This window comes from Leucoraja erinacea, chromosome 6 (genome assembly GCF_028641065.1).
Source record: "Leucoraja erinacea ecotype New England chromosome 6, Leri_hhj_1, whole genome shotgun sequence".
In the NCBI taxonomy this organism is placed as follows: Eukaryota; Metazoa; Chordata; class Chondrichthyes; order Rajiformes; family Rajidae; genus Leucoraja; species Leucoraja erinaceus.
This window is the reverse complement of record NC_073382.1, coordinates 68,938,850-68,961,667: the sequence shown is the minus strand read 5'-3', so window position 1 is coordinate 68,961,667 and position 22,818 is coordinate 68,938,850. Positions and strand designations below refer to the sequence as shown.

The 22,818-nt window shown below is 43.1% G+C and overlaps 1 protein-coding gene across 1 annotated transcript in view; it reads left to right on the top strand.

The window, feature by feature from the left end:
* The window catches only part of cwc15 (CWC15 spliceosome associated protein homolog), a 40,655-nt gene extending 18,137 nt beyond the window's left edge, over positions 1-22,518 (top strand). The window contains exons 5-7 of the mRNA XM_055637311.1: positions 247-375; positions 19,833-19,939; positions 22,016-22,518. Coding sequence (XP_055493286.1) covers positions 247-375; positions 19,833-19,939; positions 22,016-22,145 — 366 coding nt within the window. The 3' untranslated portion in view covers positions 22,146-22,518. The remainder of the gene's footprint in view (positions 1-246; positions 376-19,832; positions 19,940-22,015) is intronic.
* The last annotated feature ends 300 nt before the right edge of the window (positions 22,519-22,818 follow it).

Sequence of the window (22,818 nt, the reverse complement as noted above, 5' to 3'; positions counted from 1 at the left end):
GATAATAATTTACAAAGCCAAATACAACTTTAAATGAAACTAGCTATTTCACAGAAATTGGAGGCAATAATATTTAAAGAAAGTTAAGGGTCTGTGCACTTGGCAGAGTAATATTTTATCTGATTGGACTGAAACTACGGAAAGCTTTTAAGGAGGCAAATATTTTGAATGCTCACCTATAAACTTGCTGTTTTCTTGTGTTTTTCATAAACATGCACTTATTTAGAATTTCTGTTGATTATTTAGGAAGAGGAAGAAGAAGACTCTGCTAAGGATAGTAGTAGCGATGATGATGATGATGACGATGACACTGCTGCTCTTTTGGCTGAGCTAGAGAAAATTAAAAAGGAACGTGCTGAAGAACAAGCCCGAAAGGTAAGTTCTGAATACATTCTCTGTATGGTATCCTGAATTTTATTCTTGTGTTAAAATGCAAATGCACTGAACTGTGTTATTTTTTATGTTTATGTGCCTACTTTACATAAATTCTTCTTGGACTGTTTGATTAGTTTAAAATTTTTATTGCTAAAGAAACTGCAAATGATTATTTGTTACCTACAGATTATTTGGTTAAAGTGCTATTTGCTGATGAAATATGGCTGCACATAGCATGTAGTTAAATCTCTCAATATTGTCCAGAAAGGCAAGATGTTGTGGTTTGGACTCTTTATCATATGCTGTAGTTCTGTAACTTGATAATGGAGGTTTGGTGGACGCCTGTCAATGTCATCCTTTACCAAAAATCCCTGTCATCCTGATGTTAGAATCATGGGCCAATTTTGTGGCTGTTACGTAATAAAAAATGGATACATTATGTTAACTACAGAAGGGATAAATTCTCTTGGCTGATTCAGAATAGTTCTGTCCTTGTTGGAAAAAAACAGAATGTGCTTTATTCTAACAAACTCACAACCCACATTTTTTGTTAACCTGTTAATATTTATTATGGTATAATAAATTTGCCTTTCACATTTATTAATGAATGAAAATATTGGAATATAAAGTTCTAAGCATATGAACCTGTCCATAGAAATGCTCAGTACAGTATATATATTCATCTTTTCAATATCACTTGTGTTTGTTTTCCTTAAAGGCAGTGATATTAAGAATTGTACAATTGTTTCTCAGGAACCTTCAGAAACCTGTATAGAAATTAATTGTCCTGAGACTGTAATAAAACTCCATTTTACAATAAGCTGACATCAACTTAATATGCTCAGCTCCAGAATAATGAAACGTTGAATTTTATGCCAAAGTGTTGCACATCTCGGTTGATCAAGTTATTTCCTGTCGGACATTGTGCTGCATATGACAATGGGCCAAAATAACATTCATGATTTTGGAGAATAACTTTTCTTTATTTTAGGATTCATAGCAGCAATATAGAAACATAGAAATTAGGTGGCAGAGAGTTCCAGAGATTCACCACTCTCTGTGTGAAAAAAGTTCTTCTCATCTCGGTTTTAAAGGATTTCCCCCTTATCCTTAAGCTGTGACCCCTTTGTCCTGGACCTCCCCAACATCGGGAACAATCTTCCTGCAACTAGCCTGTCCAATCCCTTAAGAATTTTGTAAGTTTCTATAAGATCCCCTCTCAATCTCCTAAATTCTAGAGAGTACAAACCAAGTCTATCCAGTCTTTCTTCATAAGACAGTCCTGACATCCCAGGAATCAGTCTGGTGAACCTTCTCTGCACTCCCTCTATGGCAATAATGTCCTTCCTCAGATTTGGAGACCAAAACTGTACGCAATACTCCAGGTGTGGTCTCACCAAGACCCTGTACAACTGCAGTAGAACCTCCCTGCTCCTATACTCAAATCCTTTTGCTATGAAAGCTAACATACCATTCGCTTTCTTCACTGCCTGCTGCACCTGCATGCCTACTTTCAATGACTGGTGTACCATGACACCCAGGTCTCGCTGCATCTCCCCTTTTCCTAATCGGCCACCATTTAGATAAGTCTGCTTTCCTGTTTTTGCCACCAAAATGGATAATCTCACATTTATCCACATTATACTGCATCTGCCAAACATTTGCCCACTCACCCACCCTATCCAAGTCACCTTGCAGTCTCCTAGCATCCTCCTCACAGCTAACACTGCTCCCCAGCTTAGTGTCATCTGCAAACTTGGAGATATTGCCTTCAATTCCCTCATCCAGATCATTAATATATATTGTAAATAGCTGGGGTCCCAGCACTGAGCCTTGCGGTACCCCACTAGTCACTGCCCACCATTGTGAAAAGGACCCGTTTACTCCTATTCTTTGCTTCCTGTTTGCCAGCTAGTTCTCTATCCATAACAATACTGAACCCCTAATGCCATGTGCTTTAAGTTTGTTTACTAATCTCTTATGTGGGACCTTGTCAAAAGCCTTCTGGAAGTCCAGATACACCACATCCGCTGGTTCTCCCCTATCCACGCTACTAGTTGCATCCTCGAAAAATTCTATTAGATTCGTCAGACATGATTTACCTTTCGTAAATCCATGCTGACTCTGTCCAATGATTTCACCACTTTCCAAATGTGCTGCTATCCCATCTTTAATAACTGACTCTAGCAGTTTCCCCACTACCGATGTTAGACTAACTGGTCTGTAATTCCTCATTTTCTCTCTCCCTCCCTTCTTAAAAAGTGGGGTTACGTTTGCTACCCGCCAATCCTCAGGAACTACTCCAGAATCTAAAGAGTTTTGAAAGATTATTACTAATGCATCCACTATTTCTGGAGCTACTTCCTTAAGTACTCTGGGATGCAGCCTATCTGGCCCTGGGGATTTATCGGCCTTTAATCCATTCAATTTACCCAACACCACTTCCCGACTAACCTGGATTTCACTCAATTCCTCCAACTCCTTTGACCCTGCGGTCCCCTGCTATTTCCGACATATTATTTATGTCTTCCTTAGTTAGTAACATCTATACCTTCTCCTATGTCCACTGACATCCTTAAGATAAAACAAAACCTTTTATTTGTAAAATTTAAGTGATCAGTAAAAGAAGAATCAATTAACTATTTGCAAGTAGACATTAGTTATCTAAATCTAGAAAATGAATTACTTGAACTGATCTACTCCCAATACTCAATGTGCTGCCTCACTACAGTATTATGAAATTTGGTTTTGGTTCTAACTTCGGCTAACATATTTTAAATGTGTATTGTATTCTGCTGTTTTAGTCAGTGTGAGATTTATTTTTCAAGTCAACAGAGACCTTTAAGCTTTACCCACAGTTATGAATCGTCCAAGATTCAATCAATATTTAGATTTTGAATCTGTTAGAAACTGGTAGGTGTGATGTTGTGGGCATTACCGAGACGTAGCTGAAAGAGGATCGGAGCAGGGAGCTGAATAGCCAAGGTTACACATCTTCTTGAAAAGGCATACAGGTGGGCCGAGGGGGTGGATAGCTCTGCTGGTAAGGAATGAAATTCGGTCCTTAGTAAGGGAGTGACATTGGACCAGAAGATGTAGAGTCCTTGTGGCTGGAGCTAAGAAATTGCAAGGGTAAAAAGACCCCGATGGGTCATTTACACACTCTCGAACAGTAGCCAGGAAGTAGGGTGCAAGTTACATCAGGAGATACAATCGGCATGTAAGAAAGGCAATGTTTTGGTGGTCATGGGGGATTTCAATATGCAGATAGACTGGGAAAGAGAGGTAATTTGTAGTGCCTAAGAGATGGTTTCTTAAAGCAGCTTGTAGTCGAGCCTACCAGGGAAAAGGCAATTCTGGATTTAGTGTTGTGTAATGAACCAAATTTAATTAGACGCCAGCAATGTCCCTGAAAGTCAGGTGGTGGAAGTTAGTGGAGTGGCTATTACTAAGGAGAGGTACTTGGGAAGCTGAAAGGTCTGAAGATGGATAAGTCACCTGGACTGATTACTGCACTGCAGGGTTCTGAAAGAGGTGGCTTTACAGTGTGTGGAGGCATTAGTAGTGATCTTTCAAGGATCACTAGAGTCAGGAGTGGTTTCAGATGATTGGAAAATTGCAAATATTACTCTGCTGTTCAAGAAGGAAGCGAAGCAGAAGAGTTCAAACTGTGGGCCGGTTAGCCTGACCAGTGGTTGGTAAAATTTTTGAATCCATTATAAAGGATAAGGTCAAGAGTGTTTTATTATCATGTGTTCCAGATAGAACAATGAAATTCTTACTTGCTGCAGCACAAACGAATTTGTAAACCTAGTACACTATAAAGAATATAATAAACGAGAGAGATAAACGAAAGTTCAGTGTATGTTCACACACACACACACACACACACACACACACACACACACACACACACACACACACACACACACACACACACACACACACACACACACACACACACACACACACACACACACACACACACACACACAAACAAACAATAGTAGTGCAATAATAATAGTCTATTGTAGTTCATAGCTTATTTGAGGTTGCAGTGTTTAATAGCTTGATGGCTCAAGGGAAAAAGCTGTTCCTGAACCTGGATGTTACAGTTTTCAGGCTCCTGTACCTTCTTCCCGATTGCAGTGGTGAAATGAGTGTGTGGCCAGGATGGTGGGGGTCTTTGATGATGCTGGCTGCCTTTTTGAGGCAGGGACTACGATAAATCCCTTCGATGGTGGGGAGGTCGGTGATAGACTGGGCAATGGTCACAACTTTTTGTAGTCTTTTCAGCTCCTGGACGTTCAAGTTGCTGAACCAGGCCATGATGCAACCAGTCAATATGCTTTCTACTGGTACACCTGTAGAAGTTCAAGAGAATCCTCTTTGACATACCGAATCTCCTTAATCTTCTCACGAAGTATAGGTGTTGATGTGCTTTATTTATAATTGCATCGGTGTGCTGGGTCCAGGAAAGATCAGAAATAGGCACGCCCAGGAATTTGAGGTTTTTGACTCTCTCCGCCATCCTTTGATATAAACAGGATTGTGGGTCCTCATCCTTCCTCTTCCAAATTCCACAATCAGTTCATTGGTTTTACTAATATTGAGAGCCAGGTTGTTGTGCTGGCACCATTTGGTCAATCGGTCGATCTCACTTCTATTCTCCGACTCATCACCATCTGTAATTCGTCCAACAACGGTGGTGTAGTTGGCGAACCTGGAGATGGAGTTTGCACTGTTGTCCGGCTGCACAGTCATGAGTATAGAGTGAGTAGAGCAGGGAGCTGAGCACGCAACCTTGAGGTGCTCCCGTACTGATTGTTAATCAGGTAGAAGTATTTCTGCCAATCTGAACAGACTGTGGTCTTTGGATGAGGAAGTTGAGGATCTAATTGCAGAGAGATGCGCAGAGACCCAGTTCCGTGAGCTTGGTAACCAACTTGGAGGGATGATGCTATTGAACGCTGAGCTGTAGTCTATAAACAACAGCCTGATGTAAGTGCTTTTATTGTCCAAGTGGCCCAGTGGAGAGCCAGTGAGATCGCATCCTCCGTTGACCTGTTGTGTAAATTGTAGTGGGTCGAGGTTCTTGTTAAGGTAGGAGTTAATATCCACCATAACCAACCTGTCAAAGCACTTAATCACCACAGACGTTAGTGCCACTGGTCGATAATCGTTGAGGCACGTCACCTTACTCTTCTTGGGCACCGGTGTTATTGATGCCCTCTTAACGCCGGTGGGAACCTCAGACCTCAGTAGTGAGAGATTGAAAATGTCCGCAAAAACCCCAGCCAGTTTGTCTGCACAGGTTTTGAGAACTCAACTGGGTATATCATCAGGTCCAGGCACTGTCCGAGGGTTCACCCCCCCTGAAGTATTTAGAAGTTCATGATAAAATAGGCTGGTCAGCATGGTTTAGTGAAGGAGAGATCTTGCCTGATGAACCTGTTGGAATTCTTTAAGTAAATAGGATAGACGAAGGAGAATCAGTGGATGTTGTTTACCTATATGTTCAGAAAGCCTTTGATAAGGGGCTGCTAAAGAAAGGTTAGTAAGACTGCTAAAAAAAATGATAACCCATGGTATCAGAGGGGAGGTACTAGTATGGATGGCAGGTTAGCTGGATGGTAGATGGCAAAGTGGCAATAAAGGGGGCTTTTTCTGGTTGGCTGCCAGTTATTAGCAGCGTTCCGCAGGGGATGGTGCTGGGGCCGTTACCCTTAACAATAGGTGGTGGGGCAGGTAGTGTAGAGAAAGCAGGGACTTTGCAGAAAGGTCCCAACCCAAAATGTCACCTATCCATATTCTCCAGATATGCTACCTGACCGGCTGAGCTACCAACATAATTAAGGACCATTTTCACCAAGGCCATCGCCTCTTCTCCCCTCATGGAGTGTGGCCAGGTTCGGGGCCGGTTCTCACGCTGCCTTTAATACTGCTCCATAACCAGAAAACATACCATGTGACACCAGCTCATTGGCGGAAATGGAGAGGCTTGAAAAATTGTAACCCCATTCAGTATCCAAACAACTTTTTGCATGCTGTTATCAGTTTTTTTACTAGTCTTGTACGTCATTCAGTCTCCCCAAAAGCTTGGGTGTAGTCCCAATCTTCCCGCCAGGACGCAGCTGCGGACCAGGAATGCGGCCGGAGGTCTTTGGCGAGGCGCTGCGATCTCGATGCAAACCGGATGACCCAAAAGACGCACCGGACGGCTGAACCTGCCCGGAGCTGGCTGTAGAGTAGTGGAGGCCGACGCAGGCGCACCGGAGGCGGAGGTGGGAGGCCTGCGTCGAAAGGAGACCCAAGACGCACACACGGCTGAACCACCACACTGGCTCACAGTGGACACACACACACACACACACAAAGGACCACACACACACACACACACACACACACACACACACACACACACACACACACACACACACACACACACACACACCAGGGGAAGCGGAGGAGCGCTGTCTGCACGACGAAGGTAAACAGCTGGCACAGTCCATTAGAGAGCACGGAGGGGGGGGAGAAGGAGTGGAGACACTTTTAAGAAGTTTAATAAGTTTAGCGGGCATTTGACCTACCGGTAGGTCTTCCTAGGTCGTGAAACTCCAATGAGCCAATCAGAATGCCCGGTCAGCGAAGGAGATGGCCTACGGCTGCCCTCAACTTCCTGTAAGTAAATAGTGACCCCACTCCACTGCGCTACGAGTGAAAAAGACCCATGATGACCAAATTTTTTCAATATCCTGAAAAATTTTCCACGACGTAGTTGAGGCCGCGAGTAGGCGGGAACCTCCCTCGAGCATGAAGGAGAGTTCCATCCACCTCATACGACCTCCTAGGACCTCGTGTCGACCATGCTGCGAGTTTGAGTCCAGGGCAAACTCTTCTAAACTCGCAGCTTAGGTCGCTCAAGTGGGACAGCCCCTTTATTTTACCCCAATCTGTATTAATGGTGAATGTTGTCCCACTTGTCTGTCAGATTCATCAACATTCCACTCTCTAGCCATAGGGCTGCTTGTAATGACATTTCTGTCTGTAAACTGATCATCTGTTTCCTTAGTACCCGGTTTCATTAACCTATAAAAGTTGTATCCAAAACAATAGTCATGATCTGCTCTATGCTCCCCAGTTCTCGTGTTAATTCAGCACGTCAAAGGGTTATTTGAAAAAAAACTATTGTATTTCCCGGTAATGAAGACACACCCCCCCATTTAAGTTGCTAAATTTTGAAAAAAGGATTGTGGGACAGGATCAAGGGTTTGGTTTAGTCCAGGGGTCTATATTGCCTGCGTGCCCTGGGACTGGCTGCAGTTCCCAGATCCCTCGCGTCCCTGGGACTGGCTGCAGTTCCCAGATCCCTCGTGTCCCCGGGACTTGCTGCAGTTCCCAAGTCGCCTGCCCCGGGACTGGCTGTAGTGCCCAGGTTGTCTACCCTGGGACTAGTAGAGAAAGAGAGAGCAAGCCCGGGATGGAGCAACCAGCCTTCCGCCCAGTAGCTACCCACCAACCACCATCTCCACCGGTTGCGCCCCTTGCTGTAGGACACTGTGGCTGAATGGCGGGCGGGCCGGCAGAAGGCGTGAGATGGCGGCTGGTTCCGCTGTCCGGTCCCAGCGGCCGCTCGCAGCCGCCCGAGCTACTTCCCTCCCCGGGCCAGACTCCCCACAGGCAGTGAAAGGAACTCTTCCCACCACCTTTTACAGCTGCTTCCCATCAGCTGCCATCAATTAGGGAATTGACTTGGCTATCCCTCAGTACAGCAACATCGTTCTTGTAAATTTTTGTACCTTATTTTTGGGTAAAAAAAATAGCGTCTTCATTACTGGGAAATACAGGAATCAATTATCAGCTCTAGCTTGATTATGTGAAAAAATATTTCTTTACTTTTAACCAATCCATTGAAGATTAAGATTTCATGAAAGACCTTTTCTAAGATTGAGTTCATGTTTCTAGATCTTTTCTGTTTCCCTGGCTCATTATCTATTTGTTCTATCTTTTTTCAGTTGTCAGTGCAATATAAATGCATATTGTTAGAGTGCAATTGGTGTTTCAATGACATTTCAATAACACATATAATTTGAATTCAATTAAACATTTTAATCCGCGTGAGGATACTTATCATAAGAGCGTACACATTTAACTTCAGTGTAATTTTTAACAAAAGCAAGATATTTTATTGCATTGTAGTGGTATTTTATTTGAAAATGTATAAATTATTTATTTACAGCTTTTCATCTGAGATGTATCTTTCCGTGATATTTTCTGTATATCTTACAGCATATGTTAAAGTGGCTAATGTGATTGTAAAGTCATAGTTCATGTTTCATACATGTTTTTTCTTGTAATATTGCCAGATTAATGGCATAAATTCTTGAAATAAAAATGCTAAATACTGATTTTAAAATGAATGATCTAAAATGAGAAAAGTCTTTGTTGAGAGTGCAAATCTCGGCAAAAATTTTACTGTTGATTTCAGAAGGACATACTGAAGTTTTCTAGTTAGATTTGCCCACTGATTTTATACCATATGTACGGAGTACTTGAAGAGCGTATATCAAGCAGGTAAAATTTACTGACGTTAAAATGCAAATATAGCCTTTGGCTTTAAAGTCTGAGTAAGGTTTCATTCTCCAAACTTGCTTTGGAGTCTGTTTTTAACTGGAAAATGTGGGAAAAAGAATATTGGGAAATAATCCAAGTGAATCCTTCCCATGAAATTTCTCATGTGAAACAACTACAGAAGGTCCTTCACTGTTGTTTCAAATTCACATGTTATGACCATCTGTTTCAAGTTGAATTTCCCAAGTTTAATTGAACTGATCCACTGAATTTCGAATGTCCCTTATTTGTGTTGTGATGATCAGTCCCATTTGTATTGTTGATGCATATCGTTGCAGTTTCTTTTTTGGCCAAACAAGCCTTAAATTTTTTAATTCGATGCAGTGATCTGCTATTAACAATACTTGTAACAATACTTCTTATACTTCAACCTTATACTTCAAAAGGACATTTCCGATGTTTCTTTCTCTGTAGTGTTGTAGCACAGTGTGACAGTTGTGTTTATCCTGAAGTAAAAGTTTTCTTTCAAAATAGCCATTCCAACCAACTTATGGAAATTACCCATTTGATGAAAAAATTCCTGGGCGTTTATGAAATTGATGATACGAAAAAATGATTGGTTCTTTTGCAAATAGTGAATTCATATCGAAAAACTATAATTGTTATAGTAAATATGAATTTTAAACGTCACCACATTTCTTAATGTTAAAAGTGTTCAATTGTCATATGCACTAGGAACAGAACAATTAAATGCTTACTTGCTGCAGCTTTACAGGCACTTTAATGCAACAACACAACAAATAAATATAGATACACAATAAATGATAAGTACGACTCAGCCCAGTCCATCACATGCACAATCCTTTCCTCTGTTGAAAGCGCTGCCTCAAGAAGATATCAATTATCATCAAGGATCCTTAATATCTGTGCCATGCCCTACCCTCGCCACCACCATTTGGACACACAGCCATTACAGTACCTGTTCGTCTGCCTTTGTTGCCTAAAGGGCCTGTCCCACTTACGTGTCCTTGGCACGCAAATTACGCAACCTCGTGGTCGCGTTGAGCCGAGACGGTCGAGCGCGATTCCATGCGTACGCACAGCCGTCTGGAGCGTGTGACGTCATTTGAAGATGGACACAAAGCTGGAGCAATGGATGATGTTTCGTGTCGAGACTTCTTCAGTCTGAAAAGAAGGGTCTTGACCCGAAACGTCACCCATTGCTTCTCTCCAGAGATGCTGCCGGTCCCGCTGAGTTACTCCAGCATTTTGTGTCTATCTTCAATTTAATTGGCCCCGCTCTGGGAGTAGGTGGGGGCGGATCCGGACCGCAACACCCGTGAGCCCCAGGCCAAGTTCGGCGATCGTTTGCCTGCTTCTGCTGCAGTTGAAGATGAGACGTTGCGTCACGCCGGGGTCTTGGGCCTGTCCCACTTTGGCCTTCAGTTCCTCGACAGGCCGTTGGCGTGCGAAGATTTTGTTCACTGCAAGAATTTCGGAGTCCCGCGTGATGTCGGGACCGGCCCCGCACAACTCCAACCCCTCCGCGCTTCTAAGTGGGATCGGCCCTGCGCGGCCATACGGTGCCCATACGCCTCAAGCGACCACGAGGCTGCGTAATTTGTGAGCCAAGGACCCGTAAGTGGGACAGGCACGTTACCATTTCATAATTTACTTGTTCAACGTGTGTGTTCCAAATGTTCTAATTCATAATTGCTTAATATGATTTATGGAGTACAGAACGTTGGACATGGTTATTCAAACATGCAATGTGGATAGAATCTTGAATTTATTTCAGATTTCCAATATTCAATCTTTTTTTCGTGAGTTTTGAAAATGAAACACCAAGTAATTTAGGAATTACAGTTCTTCCCTTTCTTGATGTTTCAAGCTGTATGGAGATGGTTTGTTGTACATATCAGCAATTTAGATTTGATCTATCTTTTTAATAGTGCATGCATCTTCTCCAATCAGCAATTAATCCTACTCCGATATTTTTCAATTTTGATGGTAGGATTGGTGGGAACAATTAAGGGTTCTATGGACAAACAACATTATAAAAGCTTGTATGTTTGTAATCTGGACTATGTGATTGATTTCAGTTCTTTGTAAATGGTTGATGTCAGGACTTGTATTTAGCAAGTTGCAACCCATAAAAAAAGATAAACTGGAATTTTCCAGAGTTGGTATTTCCTGTCTTGTGGTTTGGGGCCGTCTTTATCAACAAAAAACAGGCAATTTGACATGCTGGGAATATGTAGACTGAATTTAGAAATTGCATCAGAATCTTAGAAATCTTAAAACTAGGCCAACAGAATTTTAAAATATTTAATGCACACTCCTGATTTTAAGCAGCTGTTTTCTGTTGCTGACAGGTTTTAGGTATGGATTAAACTGAGTTACTGTGCTCTTAAAGTAATATTTTTCTTGGAAAATTTGGAGTTGTTTTCAGGTATCGTATTTCCACCACATTTTTTTACATATTATTTCTGTTCCAATGACCATTTTGTTTCCAACCACTTCACTACTGTTCATTGTGAAAAATGTCCTTGCTGAATTATTTTTTTCTTCAAGTCACTTATTGGTTTAACTTCTTAACTGCCTTGGGGAAATTGTTGAGTGGGTTCCTTCCAGATTACACAAGGCTTCTAAAAATGGTTAGAACTTGTAGAAACAGTGAATCAAATGATTAAGGCAAATCTGATAAATTGGTAGAGTGACCAGTGCAATCTGGCTTGGACCAGATACATTGTTTGAGTAGTGCTGACAGTGTGCATTTATATAATGCTTTTTACTGTAGACAAATTCCTGGGACCCTCAGGACAACTAGTGAAAAAAGATGTTGGCCAAAGAAAAAGATTAAGAAAGATATCTAAAACCTTGGTCAAAGAAGAGTGTTTTAAACGTGGTGAATACACACGTGTGTCCGTGTGTGTGTGTCCGTGTGTGTGTGTCCGTGTGTGTTATGTGCGTGTGTGTGTTTAAAAAAAAATTGCTACTTTGCAACTGTTTTTTCACAAATAGACATTTTTTATTCATACTTAAAGATCTGAGTAAGGCAAGCATTTGTTTGCCATCCCTAATCAGATTCAGATTCAATTTTAATTGTCATTGTCAGTGTACAGTACAGAGACAACGAAATGCATTTAGCATCTCCCTGGAAGAGCGACATAGCAAATGATTTGAATAAATAATAATAAGTGTCCGGCCACCGAGGTACGTTGTTGAGTAGAGTGACAGCCGCCGGGAAGAAGCTGTTCCTCGACCTGCTGGTTCGGCAACGGAGAAACCTGTAGCGCCTCCCGGATGGTAGGAGGGTAAACAGTCCATGGTTGGGGTGAGAGCAGTCCTTGGCGATGCTGAGCGCCCTCCGCAGACAGCGCTTGCTTTGGACAGACTCAATGGAGGGGAGCGAGGAACCGGTGATGCGTTGGGCAATTTTCACCACCCTCTGCAATGCCTTCCGGTCGGAGACAGAGCAGTTGCCATACCATACTGTGATGCAGTTGGTAAGGATGCTCTCGATGGTGCAGCAGTAGATGTTCACCAGGATCTGAGGAGACAGATGGACCTTCTTCAGTCTCCTCAGGAAGAAGAGACGCTGATGAGCCTTCTTGATCAGAGTAGAGGTATTGTGGGTCCAAGAGAGGTCATCGGAGATGTTGACTCCCAGGAACCTGAAGCTAGAAACACGTTCCACCTCCGTCCCGTTAATGTGGATGGGGGTGTGCGTGCCGCCTCTGGACTTCCTGAAGTCTACAATGAGCTCCTTGGTCTTCTTGGAGTTAAGGGCCAGGTTGTTGTCAGCGCACCATGCTGCTAAGTGCTGGACCTCCTCCCTATAGTTGCTGATGAGGCCAATCACCGTTGTATCATCTGCATACTTGATGATGGTGTTAGTACCATGTACAGGTGTGCAGTCATAGGTGAAGAGGGAGTAGAGGTGGGGGCTCAGCACACAGCCCTGAGGAACGCCGGTGTTCAGGGTGAGGGTTGAAGAGGTGTGCTTGTCTAACCTCACAGACTGAGGTCTGTTGGTTAGAAAGTCCAGTATCCAGTTGCAGAGGGAGGGGTCGATGCCCAGGTTACCGAGTTTGGTGATCAGTTTTGATGGTATAATGGTGTTGAATGCTGAGCTGTAATCGATGAACAGCATTCTTACGTAAGTGTCTCTGTTGTCGAGGTGGGAGAGGGCGGAGTGAAGTGCCGTTGAGATGGCATCCTCCGTACTCCTGTTCTTGCGGTAGGCAAACTGATAGGGATCCAGTGTGGGGGGTAGGCAGCTTTTGAGGTGTGCCAGGACCAGCCTCTCGAAGCACTTGGTGATGATGGGGGTAAGTGCAACTGGGCGGAAGTCGTTGAGGCTTGCCGCAGTGGAGTGTTTTGGCGCTGGCACGATGGAGGTGGTTTTAAGGCACGTGGGGACAACTGCTTGGGCAAGTGACAGGTTGAAGATGTCAGTCCAGACGTCTGTCAGCTGCGCAGCACAGGCCCTGAGCACGCGCCCGGGGATGCCGTCAGGGCCAGCAGCTTTATGTGCATTAGTCCTACTCAGTGCCACGTATACGTCGTAGGGGGTGAGTGTGAGGGGTTGGTGGCCCTCAATCCTTGACAAGGTGTCAATGAGCTGCCTTCTCAAAATACTGAAGTTCTCATGTACTTCATGGTACTTTATGGGAGGGAGGACCAGGATGTAGTATTTGGAATGAGGATTGAATATCAATTTGTTGCCAAGTCAGATGGTGTACAACTTGAAGGGAAATGTGCAGCTGTTGGAGATTGGGGATTTTGGATGTGCTGTTGATGAACTTGGGTGTCTAACTGCAATGCATTTTGTAGCTGGTACATAATGCTGTAAGTCAATGTCTATCAATGGGGTAGGTAATAACCTTATTTCCAGTGTGGAAATATCAAAGACTAAAGGCCAGAGCTGTAAGATGAACATTTAAAAGAAATGCACGAGACAAGCATTTTTGCATAGACAATGGTGGCCTGGAACACACTACCGGGGAAGTGGTTGGATGCAGGCAGATGTAATAGTACTCTTTAAGAGGCTTTTAGATAGGCACTTAAATATGCAGTGAATGGAGGGATATTGATCATGTCCACGTAGATGAGATAAGTTTAGCTTGGCTGAAGGCTCCGATCCTGTGCTGTACTTTTAGATGTTCTATGAAATAAATATTTTGGCTGCTGGATAAGTTCCCTTTCAAGCAAGCTGATCTGTCCTGGATAGTGGTCAAGTGTCTTCAGAGTTGTTGAAACTGCATTCGGCCAGGAAATGGAGATTCAATTGTACTGATTTGTGATCTTTAGATGGTGTAAATGCTTTCTGGGGTCAGGAGATTGTTTGCTGCAGATTTGCAGATGGAATTGAATATTATGCACTTTTGGGGAGATCATTGATGAAGCAGATCGAGATGGTCACCTGTCAGTTTTTTTGATTATCCAACATCATCCACAAGTAGATGCCGTAGAGCTGCAGATATTCAACCTAATTCAGTGGTAGTAAAATTGCTTAGCTCTGTCTTTTGCTTGTGTTGAAGGGTTGGTACCACAATTACAAGTATGACTGGTACTGTTCCTGGGATATGTCAGCCCATTAGCTTATAATTTAGGATGGAGTGCATTTCTGTGGATGCTGAGTGTCTAAGATACTTCATTAATAGACACAAAGAGCTGGAGTAGCTCCGCAGGGCAGGCAGCATCTCTGGAGAACATTTTGCATCTGGTCCCTTCTTCTGAAGGGTGCCAACGTGAAATCTATTTATATTACTAAAAGTAAGATCTTGACCGCTTTTGACTCACTGCAATGTGATTTCCTAAAGAACGCCGCCACTTACGGCTGTCATTTTTGGCCACCTCGCTCAGAGCCCCCCTCCGCCGGACTGGATCGGAGGATTTTTCCCATCAATGATAAATCAGAGAGATATTAATGTTTAAAAATGTTTTGCCATTCTCTCTGCTGCCCCCCCCGCAGGGGGCAGGGACTATAAAACCCGTAAGTGTCGTGGCTCACTCAGTCTCTGCCAGACGGAGGAAGCGAGAGGGTCACAGCTCTCTGAGCTGCGAATAACACTGAACACATGCCTACTCCACAGTGAGTCCCTGGCATGTGGTTTTCAGCAAATTTGTTTGTTGTTTGCAAAGTGTTTGCCCAATTGGGTTGGCTTATTAAAGGGTTTCCAGCAAATGCGTTTTGTTGGCTTGCAAAGTGTTTTTGCCCAATTGGCTTGGCTTTTAAAGGGCTTGCTTGCAACAGCTTTCGGATGGATGAAGCGTGAATAAACATTTTATTAGATCAGGACTGTGTTTAATTTCAAAATTGGCACTCATTCTGTGATTTTCGCTTAGTTGCAAGATGGCACCGATGCCGTCATTTCCGGTTAGCGGCATGCTGGCGTAGAGTGCGTCATTTCCGGTTCATGGCAAGAAGCGAGAGGGTGACGTTAAGATGGCGCCGAGTGCAGGTGCCATTGATGAGTGAGTGTGTATGTTGGATGTTATTTAAAGCACGTTTTTGCTTCAGCACCAGCAGCCTCTACAGGAGGCTTTAAGCATTTGTTTTACACACTGTATATTCAACACGTTCTGAAGTTACTTGGCATTGTAGTATTGGGTGAGTGTGTGTGTGAATGAGTGTGTGTGTGTGAATAAGTCTCTGTGTATGTGGGTGTGTGAATGAGCCTGTGTGTGCGTGTGTGTGAGTGTGTGAGGTAGAGGGTGTGTGTGATCAACAAATAGTACTAGCGCAATAGAAAGCCCCCTCCCCCCCCCACCACTGGCCAGCAATATTGGAATTGGTGGAGAGGTGGAATATTGCGTTGGGTGACCAGCCCTCCCATGTGATGCTGGGACCCAACGGGTCCCACTCAGTCTCGTATCACTTATCTATGTTCTCTAGAAATGCTGATATTCTGATTTACAGCAACACTTTATGTCCCTTTTTAATGTATTTTTTTAATATAAATCAGCATCTGCAGCTCTTGGTGTCCATGGTACCTCATTGATGCTTTGTTCCGATTTTTTTTTTTTTTTTGGCCACAAGTCTATCTGCTAAGACCATGTGGGTGGTCATTGCTAGCAATATTCTTCATGGACAGATGCATGTGGAATGGATAGAATAGTGAATATGAGATCAAGGTAATGTATTTATTTTGTTGGTTCTCTCGCTACCTGTGGAAAATCCAGTCTGGCATCTCCGTCTTTCAGGACATGGCTAACTTGGGTCAGTTCTGATGCTACCAAAATACCTTTTACACACATTGTTGTTCCCGAACAAGTACATTCTGTTCCCTTGCTCTGTCTGTCTTGTTGTCCAAATGTTGTTCAATATGGAGGAGCATTAATACATCAGTTGAATGATGGTGAGTGGTGGTAATCAGGAACAGTTTTTCAAGCCCATGTGTGATCTGATGCCGTGAGATTACTTGGGGTCTGAAGTTAACATTGACAATTGCCATGCCTTTTCGTTCAGTTGAGTATTTTCATTATATATGACCATGCTGTTGTTCAACTACATCTGGCCAGTTGATGGGAAAGGGTGTATCCAGTGATTGTGGTGGAGAAGCTGACTTGCTGTCTGCCTAGGTATGATTGTGGGGGTAGGAGTTCATCAGGCTTCTGCTTAACCAGACTGTCTGATGGCACTCCCCATTTGGACCACAGACTCAGATATTTTTGAGAGCGTTTGCAAGGTTGACTGGGCTATGGGTGACATTCTCATCTGATTTTGGTGTTCGGGCTAATGCTGGATGGCCCTTCAATTTTATTGTAATGTGGATAAATGTGAGGTTATCCACTTTGGTGGCAATAACAGGAAGGCAAATTATTATCTGAATGGTGTCAGATTAGGAAAAGGTTCAATGAGACCTGGGTGTCCTTGTACATCAGTCACTGAAAGTAAGCATGCAGGTACAGCAGGCAGAGTAGAGACCTACAGGCAGGTTGGTCTTCATTGCGAGGATTTGAGTTTCGGAGCAAGAGGTCCTAATGCAGTTATACAGGGCCTTGGTGAGACCACACCTGAAGTATTGTGAGCAATTTTGGTCTAATTTGAGAAGGACATTCTTGCTATTGAGCGAGTGCAGCATAGGTTAATTCCCGGGATGACGGAACTGACATGAGGAAAGAAAGGGTCGACTGGGCTTGTATTCACTGGAATTTAGAAGGATGAGAGGGGATCTTGTCAAAACATTTAAAATTGTTGAACAGGCTAGATGCAGGAAAAATGTTCCCCATGTTGGGGAAGTCCAGAACCAGGGGTCGCAGTTTAAGAATAAGTGATAGGCCATTTAGGACTGAGATGAGAAAAAAAAAAGAGAGTTGTGAATCTGTGGAAGTCTCTGCCACAGAGGGCAGTGGAGGCCAATTCACTGGATGTTTTCAAGAGAGAGTTAGATTTACTCTTCGAGCTAACGGAATCAAGGGATAGGGGGAAAACGCAAGAATGGGGTACTGATTTTGGATGATCAGCCATGATCATATTGAATGGCGGTGCTGGCACGAAGGGTCAAATGGCCTATTCTCCACCTATTTTCTATGTTTCTATTCTGTCTATTTCAAAATAGTTGTAATAACACAACTGAGTGACTTACAAAGCAGATACTGAGCATTTAAGAGATAACCACATTGGTGTGTCCAGAAATACATATTGGACTGGTAAGGAAGGAAGATTCTTTCCTGTAAGTGAACAAGATTGTTTTTGTGTTTTCAAATAATCCAATAGGTGCAAGGTCACTATTATTATGACTGGTTATTAATTTTACTAATTCTGGATTGGTAAATTAATTAAATTTCACAGGTACCTCAGTGGGATTTGAACTTGGATCTCTGATCCATAAAATTGTTCACTTCTATCTCATTCTCAATCTTTGCCCAGCTGCTGCCAAACCCCAGGGAGTAGTAACGGTGGAAGAGATTCAGTTTCACAAAGTACTAAAAGCTAGCAGATGGGATCTTTTTCCAATAATTTTAACAACCATAATTATGGAAGGCATGAATTGGCTCAATTTAGAATTGCAATCTCTTTAATGACTGAAATGCAAACCGCTTTGAGAAATATTTGCTATTTCTACAGCTCTCAAACTGAGTTAAGTTATTGTCCTCATTATTGGTCAGTATAACTGATTATTAAAATGTTTTGTTTATGTTGGGTTAAACCATATCTACAAAAAGCTTATTTTTAAGAAAATGGCATGAATGTCCAAATGTATTTTGTACTTGGAGCATTTCCTCCACTTGGTATTTCACTCAGTTTGAGATGAGGGGGATAATTCCATTAGTCATTCTGATTTCTTGTACCTGTCTGATGGCTTTTGTATAACTGGAACTTCCCCGCAGTTACTACTCTGTGGGTTTCAGCAGCAGCTGGCCAAGATTGAGAATGAGGTAGAAGGGAGCAATTTTATAGTGATGAGAATAGGCTGACATGTGAAATAAAATCCCATATGTTGCATATAGTGCTTCAGGTGAAGTTAAAGTGGATGGAAATGCTAGCAAGAATAAAGGTGTAGTTGCAGAGGACTAAAGGTGGCTTTGGTTTTCACGCTTTTTAATGTTCTCCTAACTACGTTTCATTGTTAGCCAAAAGGTTTAAGATTGTACAGAACTTTTAATTAATCAGTAACTAAAATAACTTCCGTAGATGTTAATCTGTGATTATCTTTAAGCCACATTTCTTGAAATATCAAGTTCACATTTATTGTCACATGCAACAATTGGTCCAGTGAAATTTCAGTTACCATAAAGCCATACGAATGAAAAGAACACAATACACAATAGAGTTTAACATAAACATCCACCACAGCGGAATCAACGTTTCACACTGTGATGGAATCTTGCGTTGGGGGAGCAGCAAAAGTTCAGTCATCTTCCTCTTTGTTCACCCGTGGTCGGGGCCTTTGAGCCCTCCGCAGTCGCCGCTACGGACGGCCGATGTACAAGCCCTCTTGTCGGAATAATCAAAACTCCGGCGTTGGAACGGAGGAACACACTGTGGCAAACCACAGCTCCACGATGTTAAAGTCAGCAGGCCCAACACTCCGGAGCTGTAACACTGGCGATCCCCGGCAAGGGATCGCCCCACTCCACGATGGTAATTCAGCGCTGCGCCTTCGGATGAAGCTCTGTCCGGTCTCCGGTAGGAAAGGCCGCGCCAATCCAGTTGGTAGGCCGCGAGGGAAGAGGCGAGGAGGGGGGGGGCGAAGATGCGACACAGAGAAAAGACGCATCTCCGTCCAGGTAAGTGACTGAAAACGGTTTCCCCCTATTCCTCACCCCCCCACATAAGACATACTAAGAAACATTAAAACATACATTTAGACACTGAAAATAACAAAAAGGGTGAAAGGACTAATGAGCGAGGCAGCCACTGCGGTGGCGCCACCCGAGTGTCATTGGTATTCTAACTTTTTAATTTAATATTTGAAACTTGTATTGCATCAGTTTCATTTTTGGCAAAATAGAATTATTAATCACAAAAGAAAATATATTTGTACTTTAACAAACAAAATACAGGGGAGAAAAATAGCCCGTGATTATATGTACATCAAAGAGAGGAACAAGTATATTTAATTGTCATAAATAATTACATTTCTTGCAGCTCTTTTGTTTTTATTTGAAGTATTGCTAAAGAAATGAGACTTGGATCACCAAAGGATGTAAGCATAAATCTGGACTCTAGTGAGTTAGCACATGGAGCATTAAAGAACACTTCAATAATGTCTTTAGGAATTTAAAAGGCCATATCATAACTCAACTTGCAAATTTTTTGTTTCTCATTTTAGTTTTTGTTTTTTTAATGCTCCTCAAGAATTCCTCATATCTATGAGAAAATAAGTTTATTCAGAGATAATTTGATACATAACTGAATTTCTGACCCACAGGAGCGTGAACAGAAAGCTGAAGAAGAACGGATTCGAATGGAAAATATTCTAAGTGGCAATCCTCTACTAAATCTTATTGGACAGTCAAACTTCAAAGTGAGGAGGAGGTAATTTGACTTTTATATTACATTATTTTAGAAGAATACTAGCTTTATTTAATACAGTATTTGTAATATCTGTTACCCTGTTTGGTTTCCAGTGCATTAATCAGTGGCTACATTTTGGAATAGTCATTTGGCTAACTGGTTTCCTTTCCCTGTTGTCGCAAATGCAGTAGAAGTACCAAAGCAGTGTTGATCCTTGTTGTGGATAATTTCCAGTGTGTGAAACGATTGCATGTAATTAAAACCTTATGGAATAGCAAAACATAGTATAAAATGCCTTGAAGGCAAAGCAGTTTTCATTGACGTAAATCTGCCAAAATATTAGTGAAACTATTCTCAATTTCTTAAAATGCACAATATTTCTCATTTCTACAATTTGAAGAGATTCCCTTTTGCACTTTTTTTAGCAGAAGGTGTAACAGAGGTGGTTGAGAAAGGCCATTCTAATATTCGCCACAGAGCCAAGAAAGCTCTTAAAGTACCGCATTTTTCCCTCAGAAAAGCCACTTTAAATTGTTCATTCATCGGGTATCTTTTTGAAGACAAAGGATTTTATTGCAGACTAGACCAAGTGCAGACCCGTTGGGTCTGCTCCCACAACGCAAGATTCCACCACTCACCCGTTCCACCAACGCAAGCCACTCCCCCAACGCAATATTTGCACCACTCACGCAGAGCCTCCAACTGCGAAGGTGCGGCTCATTTCTCCTTATTCCCCCAGCACTCCCTCCTCTTCACCCTACCTCTTCAATCCCTAGAGAGGGAAGGGGTGGCAGAGAGGGAGGGGTGGCAGAGAGGGATGGGTGGCAGAGAGGAAGGGGGGGGCAGAGAGGAGGGGGAGGGTGGTAGTAGAGAGGGGGGGGGGAGGGTGGTAGAGAGGGGGGGGGTAGGGGGTAGAGAGGGAGACGGGCAGTGGGGACAGAGGGGGGGTAAGGGTGGGGGAAGGAGAGAGAGGGAGGGGCGTAGAGAGGGAAGGAGTTGAGAGGAAAGGAGTAGAGAATGAGAGGAGAAAAGAGGGGGGTAGAGGGAGAGGGAGGGGGGTAGAGGGAGAGGTAGGGGGTAGAGTGGAGTAGACGGAGGGGAGTAGAGAGGGTGGGAGTGAGAGTAGATAGGGAGGTGGCAATCTCCCTTCTCCACCCCTCCCGATCTCCCTCCTCCACAACCCCCTTCCCCCCCACCTCCCTCAACCACCCCAGTTTCCACCCCATTTCCTTCCTCCTCATTTCCCTCATCCTCCTCCCCTCACTCCCATTCCCTGCCCCAGGACCCACCCAGGTCGTAGAGCAGCGGCAGGCCTGGAACTCGGCCGGGTTCTCGTACTCGGCCCGGCCCTGGTTGTAGACTCGAGCCGTCAGCTCGGCCGCCGCCTGGGCTATAGTGCAGGCTACGACTTCATCTCCGAGCTCATCCCTGACCATGGACCCAGGCTCGTCCTAGGTTCCAGTGGCGGCTTCTTTTTCGGCCCTGGTCACAGCCTCATCCCAAGCCCCGGACACGGCTCTCACTCCAGCTCGAGCACCAGGCTCGGCTCCAGCCAGGGCACGCGGACTGCCGGCAGCCGGCAGCCGCCTCCACTTTCACCATGAGCGCTGGAGTGCCCCATCCTCCCGGAGTGTCCCGCCCTGCCTTGTGCGAATTGTTAGATCTCGGTTTTTTTTTTCCCGAAATAGGTGAGTTTTCGGACTGTTTTTAAAACTTTAAACGATTAAAAACTTCAGAGATATAGGTGGGAATGCGATGGGAAGATGTTTATCACCTCAAAGGGGAAAATGCGAGTAGAATGTGTGAAAATGGGAAAGCTGTGGCCTTGTGTTTGGAAGAAAATAGGAATTAATATTCCAGGTGCAATTTAGGATCCCTCGATAACATTGGGAGCCCTTATGTGAATTCAGGCTATGTTTCCAGCTTTGCCAAAAATGATTTAGCTGTCTGCATGATTTTGTGAGAGATGTGGGTGGATGGAAATCTGCTTGTAGCAATCCATAAATGTTATATGTCTGACTGATGACCAAAATAAAGGCAAAGCGTTTTTATGACTAGAATATCAATGTCATATTGTTTATTATGTGTCTCTTTCAGGTGGGATGACGATGTTGTGTTCAAGAACTGTGCTAAAGGAATAGATGAAGCAAAGAGGGATAAAAGATTTGTAAATGATACACTTCGCTCAGAATTCCACAAGAAATTCATGGAAAAGTACATTAAATAATTACTGTTCATTTCCTTGAGGAAAATCCCTTCCCACCAAAGAGGAAAAACGAATTTACTCTTTATTTCCTATTTGCCTCCTCGGAATTTACGCCGGCTATGCTCAAGAACGGGAGCATTTACTTAGGATTCCTAAACTGCCGATTAGCTGGCAGGCAGAAACAGTCCAGAAAATGACGATGGATCCCTTTATGAAGCATCAATTTCACCTTTGGGTCTTCTTTCATCGCAAATAAGATTAAGAACTTGGTGATGTGGGAGGATGGAAGTTTAATTTGGATGTGTCCTATTCCTGTTGTGACATGTTGCATCAGTTTGTTTTGCTACGTAAATGTATTTCCACAATCTAAAAATAAATTAATTTTTTAAACCAATGTAGTTACCATAAAAACATATATAGTATTTTGTTTCTTGCTATTTCCAGGGGTATTTGTTATTTTGAAACATGAAATGATATGTAATTATAGGTCTGAAGAAGGGTCTCGATCCGAAATGTCACAAATTTCCTTCACTCCATAGATGCTGCCTCACCCGCTGCGTTTCTCTAACATTTTTGTCTACCTGTAATTATAGGATGTGATCTATAATAGTTTGTGGTGTATTTACGATGTAATTCAGTGGTGTCAAGCAGGATCTATCTCTCTTTCATCTCCAAATCAGTTTCAACCAAATAA